General features: G+C 36.8%; 1 protein-coding gene across 9 annotated transcripts in view; it reads left to right on the top strand.

Annotated features, from left to right (window-relative positions):
* Positions 1–19,957, top strand: part of Larp4B (La-related protein 4B) — a 965,589-nt gene that overhangs the window by 575,773 nt on the left and 369,859 nt on the right. For all 9 annotated transcript variants that reach the window (XM_067147303.2, XM_067147309.2, XM_067147307.2 and 6 more), the window contains one exon: positions 16,476–16,634. In XM_067147303.2, the coding sequence (XP_067003404.1) occupies positions 16,476–16,634 (159 nt within the window). The remainder of the gene's footprint in view (positions 1–16,475; positions 16,635–19,957) is intronic.

The following is a 19,957-nucleotide window of genomic DNA, read 5'->3' as shown; positions in this document are numbered from 1 at the left end:
TTGACAAGCTCTATTGGTGAAAAATATCTAATTCCCTCCATGGGAATGTATGTTATCAAGGGACTGGTTTCGACCCTATGTGGGTCATCAGCCTAACTGGGATGCACTTATGGTTTTGCCGACGTCCTAAGACAAAATTTCTTTGTGGAAATTTTTCTTTAAAAGAATGAACATGCGATAATGTACATACAAAATGGCGGAGTGATGAAATGTTATAGATAAAATAATGTTGTACTGATCAATGACAAAATTTTCAAGATTTACGTCAATTACAATTCGACTGTGAGAATAGTATCGCACAATTTTTACAATGATGATTAAACTATGCTCTTGTTAGTGAATACTCTAAAATTGCACTTTAAAAGTGTAATATGCCGGTAGAATGCGAAGTCCAGATACTTGTAATGAGTTCTAAATTTCAAGTGCATCTTCAGGTAGAGAACTGAAAATTGAACATTGGCGCAAAGGGTGCCTGTCTTGCTTGAGGTCCAATATTTCTGATACAGAAATTAAATGTAAATAAAACCATACCACACACTTATATAATGGATTCTTGCTGTGGTGTGAGGAAAATTCCCAATCCAAGTTGGAACCAATAGAACCTGATGATGGACAAGTTAGAATTAACACAATATATTTTAAAGGAACCAAATGGTGAAAAACGAAGAAAGAAAACGAGTACTCACCTTGCGCGCAATGTGAACGACCTGACTGGTAGAGTGCAACTAAGGGAGTGAGAATGGCATGGAATAGGAGGGGAAGAAAGTTGGTGAAGGGAGGAGCACTCCAAATCTAATTACATATTCCAATTATATTGAATTGTATTACGTGTATATGTGCATTTCCGCAACCAAAGCAAGTACTGAATCATTAATCTATTCATCAAGTTCTGTCGGCGTTTGAGAGCACAGTGCTTGACGTTGAATACGTCGCGCTGATCTTTGGGAGCTGCCAATTTACTTCAATTGAGCTACTCGTCTTCAGCTTCTGCACGATTTTGGGTCTTCTTATTTGTTGGATTGTGTTATGACTTTGCACCTAATAGTGTATGCAAGCTGACTCATCTTAAGTGTTCTCTGCTCTGCTTCTTGGAAACATTATGAGACGATGTTGAAGTTTACGTGTGCTATGCTGTTGCTCAAAAGATTGTGCCTTGCTTCTTTTAAGTGACTTACCTTCTATTTCTGCTGAATTTTACAGTGCCTATCCCCGTTGTTTTACATTGCCTTTTCAACTGTTTTTTGTGGGGACTTCATCTTTTATTTTCTTTCTTTCTTACCTATGCATTTCTCGTTTTATTCGGCTGATGATGACCCGAATTGGGGTCGAAACCGGTACAGATTCCACTTATAATTAAATAGGAATGTAACACTATATTTCGTATTTATTTGTATTGAATAGGTTGAACTGCCTTATTTATTATTTCAATTTAATTAAGGTTATAGTTAGCATTAAAGTACTTGTCCAGATGTATATAAATATTCTCAGTTATATTAAGCAGAGGGCCCTTGTTAGCTATTTCAAGAATGTCCATGTCTACATCAATATTCGTGAATTTATGATTGTAATTGACCATATGTTGGCCGATAGCTCAAAATTTATTATATTTGACTGCGTTGATGTGCTCCAAATATCTTACATTAACACGTTCAGTACCTGCTTCTGAGCGGGACACTTGAATGCCTGGACCAGCCATTTTCATGCCCGGCCCTTTTTAACGTGCATTACTTAATAAAATTTACCTTTACTCCTCAACTAAAAAATGTTAGAAACATCATACTTTGTGATAACCTCTAGTAAATATTTAGGGTGTGATATCTGGTATCACAGGTTTCAAAATACGTCTAATTTTATACAGCCTATCTGTACTTTTGGCATAATGATTACTGTCACTGTAGTGAAGAAAGGAAAGAATATGAAGGAAGCGTATTCGGAACATTGTTTTAGAAAATATCTGGGTATGAAAAACAGGGTCTTCGGTCCAGTACATTTTATATCAGGATTTTGGAATAATCGGTTTCCACGATTGCATGAACGAATTCTTTGTGAAAGGCCGCGGCGCCGCGCCTATCACATTACTGGCGTATAGATTGGTCTGCTCACACACATACTGATAAAATTCGTTATTATAAAAATACTCAACTCAAAATATCCTGCTCATTTTCTGTTTGAAAGTTTATACCTGAATTCTCTCTAAATGATGGAACAGGTGGACAATAACTAGGATGATATGTATCAGGCACTTCACTTTCCTTTGTAGGCCTATTGGATTCGGGAATCAGAATTTCCTCGTCACTCTCACACTCACTATCTGAGTCTATTTCAAGAATAAGTTCATCAACAGAATAATCATTGTGAACAATATCTAATAATTAATCTTCCGTAAAAAAACTTTGTTTTATAAGCCATTATACTACAGTCGGTAAGAACGACACGCACTGCATTGGAATCTCAAGTACCGTCTTGACGCGCAAGGAAGTGCTGAGATATTCCCGCTAAAACAGCTAAGATAAACATGAGCCCACTCAACACGGGGGTTATCTCAAAAATGTCAACCAACTTCCTCTTACAACCAGTAACGCTGACTAAGGTGTAAGAATGCATAGATGACGAATATAAACAGAATTGCTTCGCGCGGAACATTAAACGTCTTACGCCGTCGACGGCCCGCAGCATAGGAGCAAGCTTAAACGTCTTACGCCGTCCACGGTCCGCAATGAGTTAAAACTTCTTCCAGTTTGTCCAACATAAGAAATATTAGTGCAGGAGTTACATTTGAGCCTGTAAACACCTGATTTTGCGTACCTGTTGACCTTGTTCATGTGTGACGTGTTATGTAGAATGTGTGTGCTGTTGTTATTGGTTTTGAATGCTATTTTTACACCTTTTTTTCTTAAAAATATTAGTGATGTTATGAATTTCATAATTAAAAGTGAAAGTGGAAAAGGATTCGTATTTAGGTAGTTCTATGTTAAGTTTTGTTTTGGGACGAACTTTATTTTTATTGATAATACTTTCTATAAAGTGGCTACCGAAGCCGTTCAGTTTTGCTATACCGCGAATAGTATTAAATTCAATGGAAATATCTTCCTTGGTCATGGGTATGTTGAATGCTTGGTGAGCTAGGCTATTATATGTTGCTCTTTTGTGAGGTTGGGGGGTGCGTTGAATCTTGACGAATAGGAGGATTGGGTGGGTTTTGTATAAATTTTAGAGGTTAAAGAATCTGGATGTATTATGATAGATCTAGAAAGTTGATCTTTTTCTGATTCCAGGGTAAATTTGATATGGGAGTCGATGCTATTTAGTCCTTGAAGGGTGGTGGGAGTGTCTGTTGATTTTTCATTTATAATTGCTAGATCAACATACCTGACCCAGAAAAGGGTATTATCAAATTTGTTGTTAATTTTAGTGTGCTCAAGGAAATCAAGGTAAATTTCTGCAAGAATACCTGAAGCCGGTGAACCCATTGCCAGACCCTTCTGTTGGCAGATGATGACATTGAACGTGAAAAAGTTATTTACGACCAATTTAAGTAACGTAATAAATTTTGAATGTCTAATTTACTCAAATGACCATTTTTGTTCAGGTTATTTTCAATGATGGGCATTAACTTGGAAATTTGGATGCTGGGGTACATGTTTATAATATCAAGAGTGGAGAGAATAATCGGGTTGCATGCTGAACTTATTTAGTGAATTTATTAATTCATGTATGTTTTTAATGGACTTCTTAGATAAGAATTGGTAGTTATTCCTTAAGAACCTTTGGATAAATGCGATGTTTTGTACAGTGGACTCGGTTATAATTAATAATTGGTCGAATGGGAACATCGGCCTTATGTATCCTCGGGCCAGCTCTGGCAGTAGGAAGACCCGGGTTCATACTTATAAGTTGACTTTTATCTTGTTTGCTAAGCAGAAAGGAGGTGTTTTTTAAGGCTCGTTTGAGGAGTCTTTGGACTTTTTGTGTAGGATTTTTTTTATTACGGAAAAAGAACTACTGTATTTACTTGTGTATTAGACCCCCTCTGGCTTTTCGAGACAAAGAAAATGAAAATAAATCTCGCCTATAAGACCCCCCCAACGTAATTCGTCAGAGAACGATGACGATTCTGCTTCGAAGCGGGTTCAAGTCTTTTTGCAGCTCTGACATCACACAAATTTGTGGATAGTTTCGTCCATACGACCTTCGCAATGAAAAACGCGTCGAATGCATGCGGTACATCTGTTTCGTAGTTAAAAAATGTTCACCTTTTGTAGCGTAGGTCGACTGCAGCTTTCATGACGTCGCACAAATAGATGAATATGCCTAGCTTCGTGTCCAACCCACACATTGCAAGCATGCATCAGTCAAGATATATGTCTGTGTTTTCTAGGTAATAATGTCCGCTAGCGTAATGGTTAGCACAATTAGTTGCTGTTTTCAAGGGTCTGACTTAGATTCCCGGTACCGTACTGACAGAGATTTACGAATGGCAGGAAGGCTGATAACATAAGAATAATAATGAAGCCTCCACCTTATCAATACATTTATTTATATTCTATTAGTTACAGTAATCACAGTACCAGTTTCGAACCCTCGAAGGTCATCCTCAGCTGTCATATACAAATAAAGTTATTAAAACATCACATAAGAAGGTGTTGTACATACATGAAAATTGACCAATTTGACAGGTCGTTTAAAATAAATTATATGTTAAAATGGTAAAATGAGTCCTTTCTTCTTCAATTATAAAAAGATTACGTAGTGTAAAAGACAAGTCCTTATAATGTTCTTGTTGATTTGATAAGCGTAAATTGAGATTTGTACTATTGTGTATGCACTAATGTTCTTAAAGTGCTCACTATTTTACGTTAAATCTTATAATTAATTATTAAAAACATTTCGAAATTTTATTCTTCTGGTGATTATGTTGCTTATTCCACGATGTCCGTTTCTTATATATTTCATTTCTATTTACAGATATCACAGCCTACAACATATAGAAAGAAGCCCACACGCTATCATTTAAGACATCAACAAATGTAAACCATTTGACACTTGACATAGTATATAATGTCATATTAAGGTGCACGTCGCAAACCAAACTAATTTTTATACTTACAATATGCATTACTATTAACTCAGCATTTAGTATATACTATGAATATAGTACATAGACTATGCATCGAACCAAACATTAAACTACGACCTATTTCCTCATAGAAAGTATCCAGATCACTTCAAGATACACATACTACAAACTGAAGGACATCGTGAAATAAGCAACATAATCACCAGAAGAATAAAATTTCGAAATGTTTTTAATAATTAATTATAAGATTTAACGTAAAATAATGAGCACTTTAAGAACATTAGTGCATACACAATAGTACAAATCTCAATTTACGCTTATCAAATCAACAAGAACATTATAAGGACTTGTCTTTTACATTATGTAATCTTTTTATAATTGAAGAAGAAAGGACTCATTTTACCATTTTAACATATAATTTATTTTAAACGACCTGTCAAATTGGTCAATTTTCATGTATGTACAACACCTTCTTATGTGATGTTTTAATAACTTTATTTGTATATGACAGCTGAGGATGACCCTCAAGGGGTCGAAACCGGTACTGTGATTACTGTAACTAATAGTATATAAATAAATGTATTGATAAGGTGGAGGCTTCATTATTATTCTTATGTTGTAGCTACAATCAATACGGAAATGAAGCTTATAGATTACGAAAGGAAGGCTGATACGCGGTAAAAGCGGTACCTTAGCTCCCCTGCTCTGGGCGTGTCTGAAAAGAGCTGTATCACCTCGGGATGAGGAAACGAGTTTACTTTAGTTGAGAAATATTCGCGGTTGTTGCCATTTATACAGCGGACGAGATCATTAGCAAAGTGGTCGTTTAATATCTCGTATCTCGGGCCATTATAGGTATATATTAGGAGAGAAGTAAGTTTAAAACGTGATAAAAGCTATCCAATTAAAACGATCGTTTTACTCGCCAACGTACCTAACTAATAATAATTTTATGTCTCGACGTACTTGAAACGATTTTCGGAGATGCCAAACAAAACATACTAGGGTATGCATTAATAAAAAAAGACAACGAACGTACAAAATTAAACATTATGATAATAAAACGCATTACTGCCACACCTGTAGATATCCATAAATGCAATATATTTTCCTGTTTTTTATTTTTATTTTTTCCGTCGAACTTTTGGCACTATCAGGGCAATAATATACCTAACCTAAAAATTGTGGTCTGTCTTATCTCATGGACAGCTGTTTACGCAAATCCTGACGTGATAAATGTAGAGAACAAGCATGAAATATACTAAAAAAATAAGGGTCTGTGTTTCAACAGCCGCAGTTATCAAAAGAATGTTACCAGTTACTATGTATAGCATTCGAAAGTACAACTCTTAACATACGCTATTTATCAGCTGATGGTTTGGCATGCAGTCTACAGTATCGGAAGGAGTGGCTTCTGCTACATATACACCAACTGGGAATAGGTTTACACTGTTTAGACTCTATAGTCGGGAATGAAATTATTAAAAAAAAGTTCAGACAGACGGGACCTTGTATGCTCTTGCTTGCAGTGCATGGCTCAAAGAGAATGAAGCATGGCTGATGCGACTGACAAGAGATAGCAGCGGATAGCACTGAAGATGACTTCACTTAGAATGCTGACTCGCCGGTAGCAAGGCACGGAAGTTGGCGGTGCAAGGCGATAATTCAAATGAAAGCAGTGATCAGGTTTACTGTGTGGTAGGCCTACTGCTGAACTGACAGAGACAAATGACCGGCCATTAAGTTCTTTTGTATCAATATTTAATTATATGATAACACAATGCCCTTATCCCTTTCTTCTACGGGATCGAGTATGAAGTGAGACGAATCTTCTTAGCAAGTTTTTATCGCCGTATGCCCTTCCTGACGTCAACCTCACCAGAGGAATTAACGAGATGTAACGAATGACGTGATATGAGTAACTGAAACGGACTTTTATATGTACCGTAGGCCTAAAAGTCGTGTTCATCATTTTTTGTCTTTTTACGTTGAGAAATACGGCCTTCCGACGAAAATAGCCAGTATAACCTAGAAGTCCTTGTTTGCTGCACAAAATTTTGAGGTTATCGCATATTGGCCCCCCCCCCCCTTATTATTTTTGGCTTTAAAAGTGGGAAAAAAAAATGGTCTGTAATTACGAGGCCGCTTATTTCCAATAGTAGGGCATGGTTCTGTTGCCTTTTTGATAATATTGGGGTTAGGTGTGGTTTTATGAGGATAGTTATCTCCCCAGAAGGTCTACCTTTTTCTCTCTGTCTAGCTGTGAGATGAAAACCATAGAAGTCTGGGTGTTGGCAGTCGTCAGTGACGAATGTTTCCAATAAAGTTGCTATATCGTACCCTAATAGAAAGTTTTCCGGGCTCATATTCATTGCACCTTTCAGCCCTTTTATATTCCACATCATGATTCTTAGTCTTCTTGAAGCGTCTTTTGAGTTTTCGTTCCTTCTTTCAACTATTTTCTTTTCCAAATTATTCGAAGGAACGTCCATTGTCTCGTATGTGGCGAAAGGATGAAATCGAAAACGTCTGATAGTAATCCCTTTCGGCCAGAATTCCTCTTCATATGCCCTGTCCATTAGATCAAATGGAATCCCCACTTTGAAAGCTTTCGTGTCGTAATTGGTTACTATTTCTTCACACGTCGCGTCGTCTTTGATTCCTCTGTTTTGTAGGTATTTCTTTATGACATCGGAGGTTGTGTGCGGGCTCAAATGCCCCATAAAGAGCCAGCGGCAAAGAAGAAAGAAGAAAACTCCATAAGTGCATCTTAGTTAGGCTGATGAGCCACATAGGGTTGAAACTAGTCCCTTCATAACATACTGTAATGTATTTATAGACATTGTAATTATTGTACAGTAGTGAGTAGGTGGAATAAACTTTGTAAATTATATGTAGGTATAAATTAGTATGTGTCTCAATCACCCCAAGCGTTCTCGTAGCATAAAGGCTAACTTGCTAGATTCGTAATATCAGGTACGCAGGTTCGAGTCTTCATTATGTCGAATTTTTATTTTCATTATTAGTGTTGTATTCATCTGTATGCCTCTTTTCCTATAAATCGTCTTGGCAGCTGATGTAGCAGTTTGCTATAAATAACTGGAGTTTTAAGGCATGTTGTGAGGTTATTATCGCAAGGGTTATGTACACTACAGCACAAAGAATTTTTTTGGTCCAGACTGGACTTTCACATTTGTCGGCTCATAATACAACAAAATTATTACTACAATCTCACCAGATATGTACGTCTATAACATACAGCCGACAGATCATTCCGAGAATAAGGTTTTGCAATTAGCTAATGAACAGTGTGCACGTTATATTGTGGATCCGAACTTTTTTATGAATGATGAAGCATGGTTTCATTTGAGTGGCTATGGCAATGCACAGAACAATTTTATCTGGATGCAGAGGACCCACACATTTTACAGCCGAGACCTCTGTACGATCTTGATTTATGAATTAGTGCATAATTTAACATTTATCAAGCTTATATTGATCTATTTCACAATTATAGGAAAGTGCTGTTATTTACAAATGGAACCTATAAAGACCAACATTCGACATTTATAAAAAAAAAGGCAAATTCTGGAAATATAACGCAAGAATCAAGGCCAACACGTTTCAATGTCACTAATACATTGACTATATTACTAGACATTCAAGTGATTTTAAAAAACTTCTGTAGTAAATGATAAGCATTCTATTTAATAGACATTTGTTTTATACAATACATAATCAACATAATATGAAACTTGTAATTTTATGCAAGAAGGAACTGACATTTAATCATTACTTAAAAGCCAACCATCACGGCATATTTAAATATTATCAATACCCGATGTTATATAAAGACAAATTGTTACAATATTTTACCACATAACAACGCAAGAACCAAAGCAATAAGTATTCTAGACTTAAGTACAATGATTAGACTTTAAAATATATTAGTGTGTTTATGTAAAAATATTTTATAGAGGTCAACACGCATTTATATTCTACCTAAAATAATATCACTCCAGCAATATGGTGTAAAGATGTAACGTGATATTTTATTGTAATTATCACGCAAGTTTTATTTATCAAATTTTACTGATAGTCTATTCACGATTGTACATAAGTATAAAAAGGGAATCGATTCAACAGAATAAGCAACAATACCTAAGATAGATGCTTAATCAACCCAAGGACGCATTCTGTCAGCCAAAGTGCATGTATATAATAGTTTTGTAATTTTAATTTTTAATTTTAACACAACGCTTGTAAATTTGTAAGTTTTTTAAGATAAATTTTCACTGAAAATTATGAAACAATATATCATGAAGGTCTTTCAAAGGTATAAGATAGAAATGCAAATGTGATTCTGATATAGCTGAGGATGACCTATGAAGGGTCGAAACCGGTCCTAGATAGTAATACTTTACAAGAAAATAAATGTATTGATTAGGTGGAATTTTTCTTTCCTTTTATGACCTCTGTATGATGCGAAGGTGGTGTATGGTGAGCTACCAGTGCTCAACGAATTATCGGTCTGATAGTTTACGCGGTGACGATTATTTTTATTTTATTATTATTATTTTTTTTTCAAAATGGCGCCCGGTAATGACGACGTAGTGTTTTATTCTCCGAGTAAATTAACCGTAAAATGTGACGAAAAGTGCGGAAAATGTCGAAAATTAGTGAAAAATGGAATGTTGTGTGATTCATGTGATCGATGGTGGCATTATAAGTGCGGAAATTGCCCTAGAGACGTAAAAACTAATGAAAATGTTGACTGGATTTGTGAGCAGTGTGTTCGGAATGTTGTTGTTGGGGACGGCGTTGACGAAGCACCGAAAACAGTCGATGAGGAATATAAAAGTGCATTAGAAATTATAAACATTCTAAAAAAAGGACAATGAGACTCTTAAAGTTGAAAATCAAGAATTAAAAGAAAGACTGCGATCGCTAGAATTTGGGACTGACCATTCTTCGAGTGATATACCGGTACAAGTAACAAACTCGAGCACTTGGTGTCAAGTAGTTCGTGGATGGCCGGCTAAGAAGAAATCTACAACTGAATTTCCGGAAATAAACATTAGAAATAGGTTTTCTGCCCTAAATAATTTAATCCTGGAAGAAAGTGATCGCGCGCGTGAAACCAAATCATCGCGATCCGTTGCCCTGCCGAGTTTAAAATTTAGGCCTAGAATTCAGACTCAAGACCCAATTAGGCCTAAATCAGCGAAGGTAGCTGTGTTTGGTGATAGCCAAGGAAGGGGAATTGCGGGAGTGATTAACGACGAGAATATAGCAGCAACCGGAGAAATATATCCAGGAGCTTCTATCAGCAGTGTTGTGGAAAACGTAGAAGCAACAACTAGGAACTTCGGGAGCGGCGATGCAGTGCTTATCATCGGTGGGACGAACGACGTAGCTCGCGACGACGCCAAGAATGTAAGATCACAACTTAAACATACACTAGGGAAGCTGACCCACACTAACGTTTTTGTAGTGAACGTGCCCCACAGGCATGATTTGAGTAGAGACTCGTGTGTGAACATTGAAGTGGACAAGGTCAATACAGATATTGTTAAAATTTGTAAACATTTTCGGAATACTCAGGTTATAGAATGCAGCAGTTTTGAGAGATACTGTTATACAAAACATGGCCTCCATCTAAACAATTCAGGTAAACGAAAGATAGCAAATATTGTTCTAGATTTTATTAATCTTAAGATATGTACTGTAAAACAGGCAACTCCCTTGAGTTATAATACTGACCAGGAAAACTAGTAGAAAGAGCCAGCTGTACTTCAAGCTGGCTCAGTCAACTAGAAAAAGAAACTCAGGATAGTAAGGAATTTCAAGTTACCCAATTGCAACAGTCAAGTTTTAGGGAGGAAGGGGGTCTGAGATTGCTCTTGGTAAACTGTCAAAGTGTAGTAAATAAACAATTAAAATTCGGTACATTGATGGAATCTTATGAGACTGATGTGGTGATAGGAGTGGAATCGTGGTTGAAAGAAGGGGTGGGTAATGGAGAAGTATTTCCAGAAGGGTACACAGTCTATCGTAGAGACCGAGGAGGTAAAAAGGGAGGGGGTGTGTTTATTCTGGTGAAGGAAACTTACTGTTCACATGAATGGTTTACCGATGAAAGGGATGAAATATTAGGGATAAAATTAGTTTGTGATAATATGAAGGAGGTGGGAATTATAGGAACATACAGGCCTGGAAGAGAGGAAAGAGACATGGAAATCTTTGAAAAAATAATAGATTATACTCGTAAAAACAATAATAATGATATGGTAATAATTGGGGGAGATCTAAATTTGCCTGAAGTTGAATGGAAAGGAGCTGCAAGTGAAGCCCATGAACAGAAACTGGCAAATAAGTTAATTTGGGAGGGAGGATTTACACAAGTAGTACAAGAACCAACTCGTCTCAATAACTTACTAGATGTATTCTTGGTTAAACCATGGGAAATTGTTGATAAAACTGAGGTAATTGAAGGAATAGGAGACCATAAGGCTGTAATAATGGATGTAGGACTCGTACCAAAAAGGCTTAATAAGAGGGTTACACAAGACAAGAAATTGTACAGAAAAACTAAAGTTGATGAATTTGGGACTTACCTTAAATCACAATTCAGTTGTTGGATAAGTGAAGGGAGTAACGTGGATACACTTTGGGCTAAATTTAAAGGAATTATTTGGGAAGGAGAGAAGAGATTTTTACCTGTTAAGAAGGGTAAAATGACCTCAGACCCTGTTTATTATACAAGGGAAATAAGAAAATTAAAAAGAAAATGTAGAATAGTAAACAGGAAAATCAAAGAGGGTAGGGAGAGTAGAGAAACTAGAAAACAGCTAATGAGGGAACTGAATAGAGTGAAAAAGGAAGCAAAAGAGAATTATATGAATGGCATACTTCAAGAGGGTAATGACCACAAAGGGAAATGGAAAAAGCTGTATTCATATATCAAGAATCAAAAAGGAAAAGGAATCCAAATTCCTACAATGGTGGGAGAAGGGGGTGAACACTATTTAACAGATACTGAGAAAGCAAACCTATTTAGTAGGGAATTTAGAGATTCAGTAGATGATTGTCAAGAGTTGGAAACCGAAACAGAAGATAGAGAGGGAGAGAGACAGAGGGAAACAAGAAGCTTCTCATTCACAAACGAAGATATTTTCAGAGAAATCCAACTGCTTCAGCAAGGAAAAGCAGCAGGAAGTGATCAAATTACTGGGGAGGTATTAAAGACAATGGGGTGGTACATAGTGCCTTATTTAAAATTTCTCTTTGACTATGTCATAAATAATAGTGTAATACCAAAGGAATGGAAGGAATCTATAATAATACCAATTTATAAAGGAAAGGGTGATAAAAGGAAACCAGAGAACTACAGACCAATCAGCCTGACCAGTATAGTTTGTAAAATTCTGGAGAGTTTAATATCGAAGTACATCAGAGGGATATGTGATGATAAAAATTGGTTCATGAGGAGCCAGTATGGATTTAGAAAGAAATTTTCTTGTGAGGCACAACTGGTGGGATTTCAGCAGGACATATCAGATCAGTTGGATTCAGGAGGTCAGTTAGATTGCATAGCCATAGATCTTTCCAAAGCCTTTGATAGAGTGGAACATGGAATATTATTAAAGAAATTGGAGGGAATAGGATTGGACGTAAGGGTTACACGTTGGATAAAAGCACTTCTAAATTCAAGGGTTCAGAAAGTCAAAGTAGGAAATAATGTATCTCAGGAAGAGAAAGTTTGGAAGGGAATTGCACAGGGTAGTATAATCGGTCCGTTACTTTTCTTAATATACGCAAATGATTTAGGGAACAATATAACATCAAAAATAAGATTGTATGCAGATGACATAATTGTTTATAGAGAAATAAATAACATTGAGGATTGTTCAGAATTGCAAAGGGACCTTGAAAGTATCCAACAATGGGTTGAAGAAAATAATATGAAGGTTAATGGAGGCAAATCAACTGTTACAACTTTTACAAACAGGAGCTTTAAAACTGAATTTGAATATACTTTGGATGAGGTAGTTATCCCAAAAGATGGCAAGTGCAAATACTTAGGTGTGAGATTTGAAAGTAATTTGCACTGGAAGGATCATATTGATGACATTGTTGGGAAAGCATACAGATCATTACATGTCATAATGAGGCTACTTAAAGGATGCAACAAAGAATTAAAAGAAAAAAGTTACTTGAGTATGGTTCGTCCATTATTGGAATATGCAAACAGTGTTTGGGATCCTCACCATGAATACCTAATAAAAGAAATAGATAGTGTGCAGAGGAAAGCAGCAAGATTTGTAACAGGGGATTTCAGGAGAAAGAGTAGTGTATCAGAAATGTTAAAGGAACTTGGGTGGGAAACTTTAAGTAAGAGAAGGGAGAAAACTAGACTTACAGGATTATATAGAGCCTATACAGGAGAAGAAGCATGGGGAGATATCCGTGAGAGGCTTCAGTTGGAAAATAATTATATCGGCAGGACTGACCACAAATATAAAATTAGAAGGAATTTTAGCAGAAGCGATTGGGGTAAATTTTCATTCATTGGGAAGGGTGTGAAGGAGTGGAACAGTTTACCAGGGGTAGTGTTTGATCCTTTTCCAAAATCTGTACAGATATTCAAGAAGAGAATAAACAGCAACAGAGAAAATAAATGAAGTGTTAGAGGGCATTCGACCAGTGCAGGTTATTGTAAATAAAAAAATGTGTGTGAATAAATTAATTCCATCCCCTGGTCTAAGGAGTTTGGACAGCCAAAGTAGGGGACTGCCTGTAGGGGTGAAGTACAGTGGGGACTTCGAGGGCCCTGGGACCGCTACGGTAGCTGTGAAGGCCCTTCAGGAACTCTGAAAAGTGGTGGCAAAAGGGGCTCTGGTTAAGACGCAGCTGGTCGTTATGCTACTTAGGATCCAGAACGGGTAAAAAAAAAAAAAAAAAAAAGGAAATAAATAAATGCAATGTAAATATTAATCTTATACCAGTTGTATAGTATCATTTGAAGAAGTAATTCCACATACTGTATATCAGTTGACTATATTTGTAAGTAGTACAGGAGATATTATAAGTAGAATTTTGTAAACAATATAAATTTATTAAGGACGAGCTGTGTGTTTAATAGAAAACATTGTTAGCGTAAATTGTATGATATTGTATTATAGGAAAAATTTTCTTCTTGTTAATTTAATATTTAGTGCTTGACAATAATGTATTTTAGTGTACCATTTGCCACCGAGGTAGACACCTCATTTGCAAATAAAGAGATTTTGATTTGATTTGATTTTGATTTCCGACCATTGTATTCACAACATTCCGAAGCATTTTTTTGCTGAACTGACTAAAGTACAAAAAAGGTATGGCTATTTCCAGCAGGATGGTACGGTAGGCGATACGGCGCGTAGCTCTATGCATCAGTTCTAGGAAATTTGAAATGGTCATTAGTTAAAAGGCTTATTTGCTCCCCTCTCATTCACCTGTAAGCACCTCTAACTCTTATCCAGGTGGAACTCTCAGATGAAAAGTTTACTAGAATAATCCTCTTACTGCAGGAGAATTAAAAATTAAAATTAGGAATAATGTGCGATTTATCAGTGCGTTTCAAATTCTCATGACAAGTTCTGAAGCTTGCTTCGCAGCTCAAGTTTCCTTTAGAAATTAACTGTCAATACTGGCGAATTCAGTTTAATTTGCTATTTATTTATTTATTTTTTATTTATATGTCCTAACTATATATATATATATATATATAGCTGGCAAGTCAAGTTATGGCATGGCAATCTGTGCCATTTCGTCAGTTAAGGCCAGGCAATTTACAACTGGTGGTCGGTGGAGATCAAACAAAAATTGGAGTTAGTGTTATTATGGATCATCGAAGGGAAGATAGTGTGGTAGACATACAGTAAAATATATTTCTTATCGGATTGTTTACATCGTACTAAAATTAGATTTGTACCAGATCATCCAGTGCTATGCACCGGAGATTGGCTGTGAAGAATAAGAAAAAAGTTTCGATGAGGATATAGAGGATAGAGTAAGGAGAGAAGGTACAATTATCATAGGTGATTTGAATATTCAAGTAGGGACTGAGAGAAGGGTGTGAAAGTATTCTGTTAGCTTTTGGATGGGGTCCACGAAACCTAGAAGATACTAGACCCTTTAATCTCTGCTTGTGGAACAGTTTTGTAGTAATGAACTCAAAGGTATCAAAAAGCCATAAGCTCACAAGGTATGGATCGGATGGAAAAAGTGATACCAATATAGTGGTCCGTTATTGGACATAAGTTTTCCACCTTACTCATTCCTGGTTGTCAGAGTTTCGCCCTCGTGTGCTAGGCTGGGCTCATCAGTTAGTACGTAGCACACCTACCAAGACACTGGCTAGTGCATACAGTGGGGGCCACTGCATATCATGGAAAAAGTGAACCCCTTAGACTATTTTTTAATGGAGAAAGGACTGCAATATAGATTGTTGTATGTAAAAGTGATCCATAGAGTCTCTTTGGAAAGCGATCATAGACTCCACAGTGAATGCCTCAAGGTCAGTAAGCTAAAAGAAGTAAATACACAGGAAAATAAACTAAAGACACGGAAGCTGAAGGACGATAATAGAATAATAGTTCCAAGACAACATAAAAACAGAACTATCTAAAACTGATTGAAAAAAATATTTACAAGGACTGGAAAGATCTGAAAGAAAATGTAGTAACGATAACTGAAAAGGATGTGGATGAACCAGTGGCACAAGAAAATGGAAGGAAAGTTCATTCTGGAATGACAGAACAAGAACTGCTGTCCTAAACAAGAACATGTTCAGAAAATATTTGAGAGACTGGACTGACCGTAACGAGGAATTATATAGAGTAGCTAAAAAACCGAGAAGCAAGGCATGCTGTTACAGAAGAACGAAGGAAGTGGCTGAACAAGTGGAGCGATGAATTGACAGAGGATGTTAATGGCATGAATTAATAAAATAGTAATGGAGCACACAAATTGTGCATTGATTAGAAAGAATCGCTGTGTGATATTGAGTTTCATTTTGTTGTTTAAAGGGGCTTAACAGCTAGGTCATTGGCCCAAATCGCGAGGTTCAGTTGGTGTTCATACAGAACTCTAGACTAGTAATCATGGATAGTATCCTGTAAAAATTTTTTAGGATAGTTATGATGTTGATTTGTATCAGACGTTCATCCTGAACGTGGTACCTCCGACTACTTTGATGGCTAGGATATGGCACCTCCCGTGCAGGAATCAGGAAAGGATGTAACTTTTCACAGGCCATTATAGTAAAGTGCAAATTGTGTGTTATGTATTCAGTTTGTCTGTGTAGTTAGTTTTTTTTTTTAAATATTCATTGGAATGCTTGTATTGTTTGCAGCTCATTGAATGGCCTAACGGAATCACTGGAGACGTACGTGCAAGCCAGCTCACCACCAGGGGGATCGCTTGCGGACCCAAGTCCTGGGTCAGACGCTGGCATCCCCCTGGATCAACTGAAACAGATGCTTTCTTCTCAGCTGGAATACTACTTTTCCAGGTAAGAGTGGTGGTTGAGTTTACTGTTGAAATTAAATATGAGGGATGATTTTCATATTTTTACCTATACCAAGATTTTTATATTTATTTTTTATTATTATTATTATTATTATTCTAATATAAAAAATACATTGCAAATGGGAGTATCCTGGTGGCAATGGTCACTTAACAGTAATGTAATTATAAAGTTAACGCAATTATCCAACAGCAAACAAGCAAACAAGAGTACAACAAGCAAATCAGTGGAAAGAAAAGATTACAAGAATTGCTACTAGTTTAACATTCTAAATCCAGCATAATCGTATACACATTCCCACAACTTTAGTATTTCCAGTGCTTAACACTACGGCTTGCAATACTATAGCATACCTGCCAGGTATTCCGTTTTTTTTGTTGTAAAATGTACAGATTTTGAGTGTGCTTTACAGTTGTATGGATGAACAACGTTATTGTACAGATTTTGAATATCCGCGCTTGGTTTCGCTTTCTGTGGTCAAATTGGATTTGTTTGACTTTCGATAGTAGCTGGTAATATGTGATGCAGTGTTCGAAATTCGACTGTTAAATGTATTGATAATCGCATTATTGATTATCACCGTGCTTTTGTCACCTGTTCAACGTCAACTGGTACTTCATTCAATCAGATGTTCCCAAACAAGTAGCAGGCTGCGATTTTGAAGAAAAGCCGTGAAAAGTAGCAGACTGTGAATTTATATAAAACACCTTTGGTAACAGCGTCGTGCTTTGTAGCAGCTGACAGGCTTTGTTTGTGTGCGTGCGTAACTTTGGCGGAAGTTCTGAAACTCGTGGAATTGTGACAAATTTCTAAGTGATTTGGTATTTTTAGTGGTGTTCGTAATGAGTTACTAAGAAACTATATTATCAGTCTTTTCGTGAGGCATATTCTGTTTATTTCCTTGTTTTATACGATCATGGAAAGTGTTCCCAGTGTAAAGTGAAAATAGACGAGCTCTCATCAAGATGTAACTTCGTGTATTTAATTTCAGGGTTGATCAGAACATATACAGTACCGAGCTCGATAGCTGCAGTCACTTAAGTGAGGCGAGTATCCGGTAATCGGGAGATAGTGGGTTCGAGCCCCACTGTTGGCAGCCCTGAAGTTGGTTTTCCATGGTTTCCCATTTTCACACCAGGCAAATGCTGGGGCTGTGCCTTAATTAAGGCCATGGCCACTTCCTTCCAATTCCTAGGCCTTTCTTATCCCATTGTCGCCATGAGACCTATCTGTGTCGGTGCAACGTACAGCAAATAGGAGAAAAGAAAAGAAAAGAAAAAAAAAAAAAAAACCAACATACAGTAAAACCTAGAGTCTTTTTTCAGGGGGCAGGCGCACAGCACTCCAGCCTACAAGAACCTTGTTCAAGACTAGCAACTCGGAGTCGCTCCTACATTCTCGCAACGGGTTGCCGCCATTATTTGCTAAGAGTATTATCCAGCAGTCCCTCCAAATTCAAAAAAATGTTGCGTATATTTTTCTGACATATGATCAATCAATGCGGGAAAATTGTGACGGAGGACAAATAATTTTTCGACGATTGATGCGATTAAACGATGGTTCGAGTAACGATGGTTGCGGGGAAATTTTAACATTGGTTCATATGGAACATTTTTGGGACTAAATAAATTCAACGAACACGGGAAAATTACAGTTCCGGGAACGATGCATTGAGGTTCTACTGTATTTGAGTTGTATTAGTATTTTTGATAATCCTCCTCCCCCCCGCCGTCCTTTTTCATTATGTCTCAAGGCTGTTACACGTGCGCCTGTTAATACAGTAATTTTCCGCTTACGGATCTTCCGGATTTCTCTTTTTGAAAGTTGGCAGGAATGCTATAGGTTGACTTTGCTACTAGCTTAACATTATAAGTGATAATTAAGTGAAGTTAAACCATAATTACCCTACAACAACAACAACAAGAGTGCGACAAGTAAGAAATACTACTAGTTTAACTTTCTAAATCCAGTGTAATTATATACAAGTTCACACACAACTAGTATTTCCAGTGCTTAAGAATACGGCTTACAATACTATAGGTTGAGCATACTACTAGCTTATCACTAGTCATAATAAAGTTTTAAAAAAATTGGTAATTACCAATCAACAACAACAGCTTGAGTACAACAAGCAATTCCCTGGATAGAGGATATTACAAGAAAAATTTCTTGTTTCACAATCTAAACCAAGCAGAAAATCACAAATTCAGTGTCCGTATTTTACAACCTTTACTTTTCACTTTACACTAGCACTAATGGTCTTCTTAAATGACTTGACACTGGAAGGGAATCTATCAAAGACTGCTGCAGGTATTCCATTCCCTTATGGTCCATGTTAACAAAGGAAAACGTGCCCATGCCTGTATGCTGGTTTCTGGCCCTAATTTTATGGTTAAATGATAATTTTACAAGTAACACTACAACAATACACTCTTCTTCAAACTTTTTCTAGGGAATTTAGTAAATCGACCCTGTACGGACCCAAACACGCAGATCCATATTTGAGAATGTCTTACCAAGCATTTATAAACTTTACTCCTGGCACGAGGATTAGCTTTCTTGAGATTCCGCATAATAAAATGTAACGATCTCCAGGATTTCTGAACTACATTTTCCACTTGCTGTTACCAGTTTGTCTTTACGGATAGTAACACCTAAGTACTTACAACTTTCAATTTCAACATTTTCCTCTCAAATTTCATAATCCCTCTTCCCTGTCATTTTCTTTCTACTGAAACAAAATTTCTTGCTTTTTCCGTTGTGGATTTTCATTTGATTTTCACGCGCCCATTTTTCAATCGTATCTAAATCCTGCTGAAGCAATAGTTCGTCCTCCTCTATCTCAATCAATCAATACTGGTCTGCATTTAGGGCAGTCGCCCAGGTGGCAGATTCCCTAGCCTTTTCCTAAATGATTTCAAAGAAATTGGAAATTTATTGAACATCTCCCTTGGTAAGTTATTCCAATCCCTAACTCCCCTTCCTATAAATGAATATTTGCCCCAGTTTGTCCCCTTGAATTCCAACTTTATCTGCATATTGTGATCTTTCCTACTTTTATAAACGCCATTCAAACTTATTCGTTTACTAATGTCATTCCACGCCATCTCTCCGCCGACAGCTCGGAACATACCACTTAGTCGAGCAGCTCTTCTTCTTTCTCTCAATTCTTCTCAACCCAAACATTGCAACATTTTTGTAACGCTACTCTTTTGTCGGAAATCGTCCAGAACAAATCGAGCTGCTTTTCTTTGGATTTTTTCCAGTTCTTGAATCAGGTAATCAGGTAATCTCCCGATATATGACGC

This window comes from Anabrus simplex, chromosome 5 (genome assembly GCF_040414725.1).
Source record: "Anabrus simplex isolate iqAnaSimp1 chromosome 5, ASM4041472v1, whole genome shotgun sequence".
Classification (NCBI taxonomy): Eukaryota; Metazoa; Arthropoda; class Insecta; order Orthoptera; family Tettigoniidae; genus Anabrus; species Anabrus simplex.
This window is presented reverse-complemented; position numbering and strand designations above follow the sequence as displayed.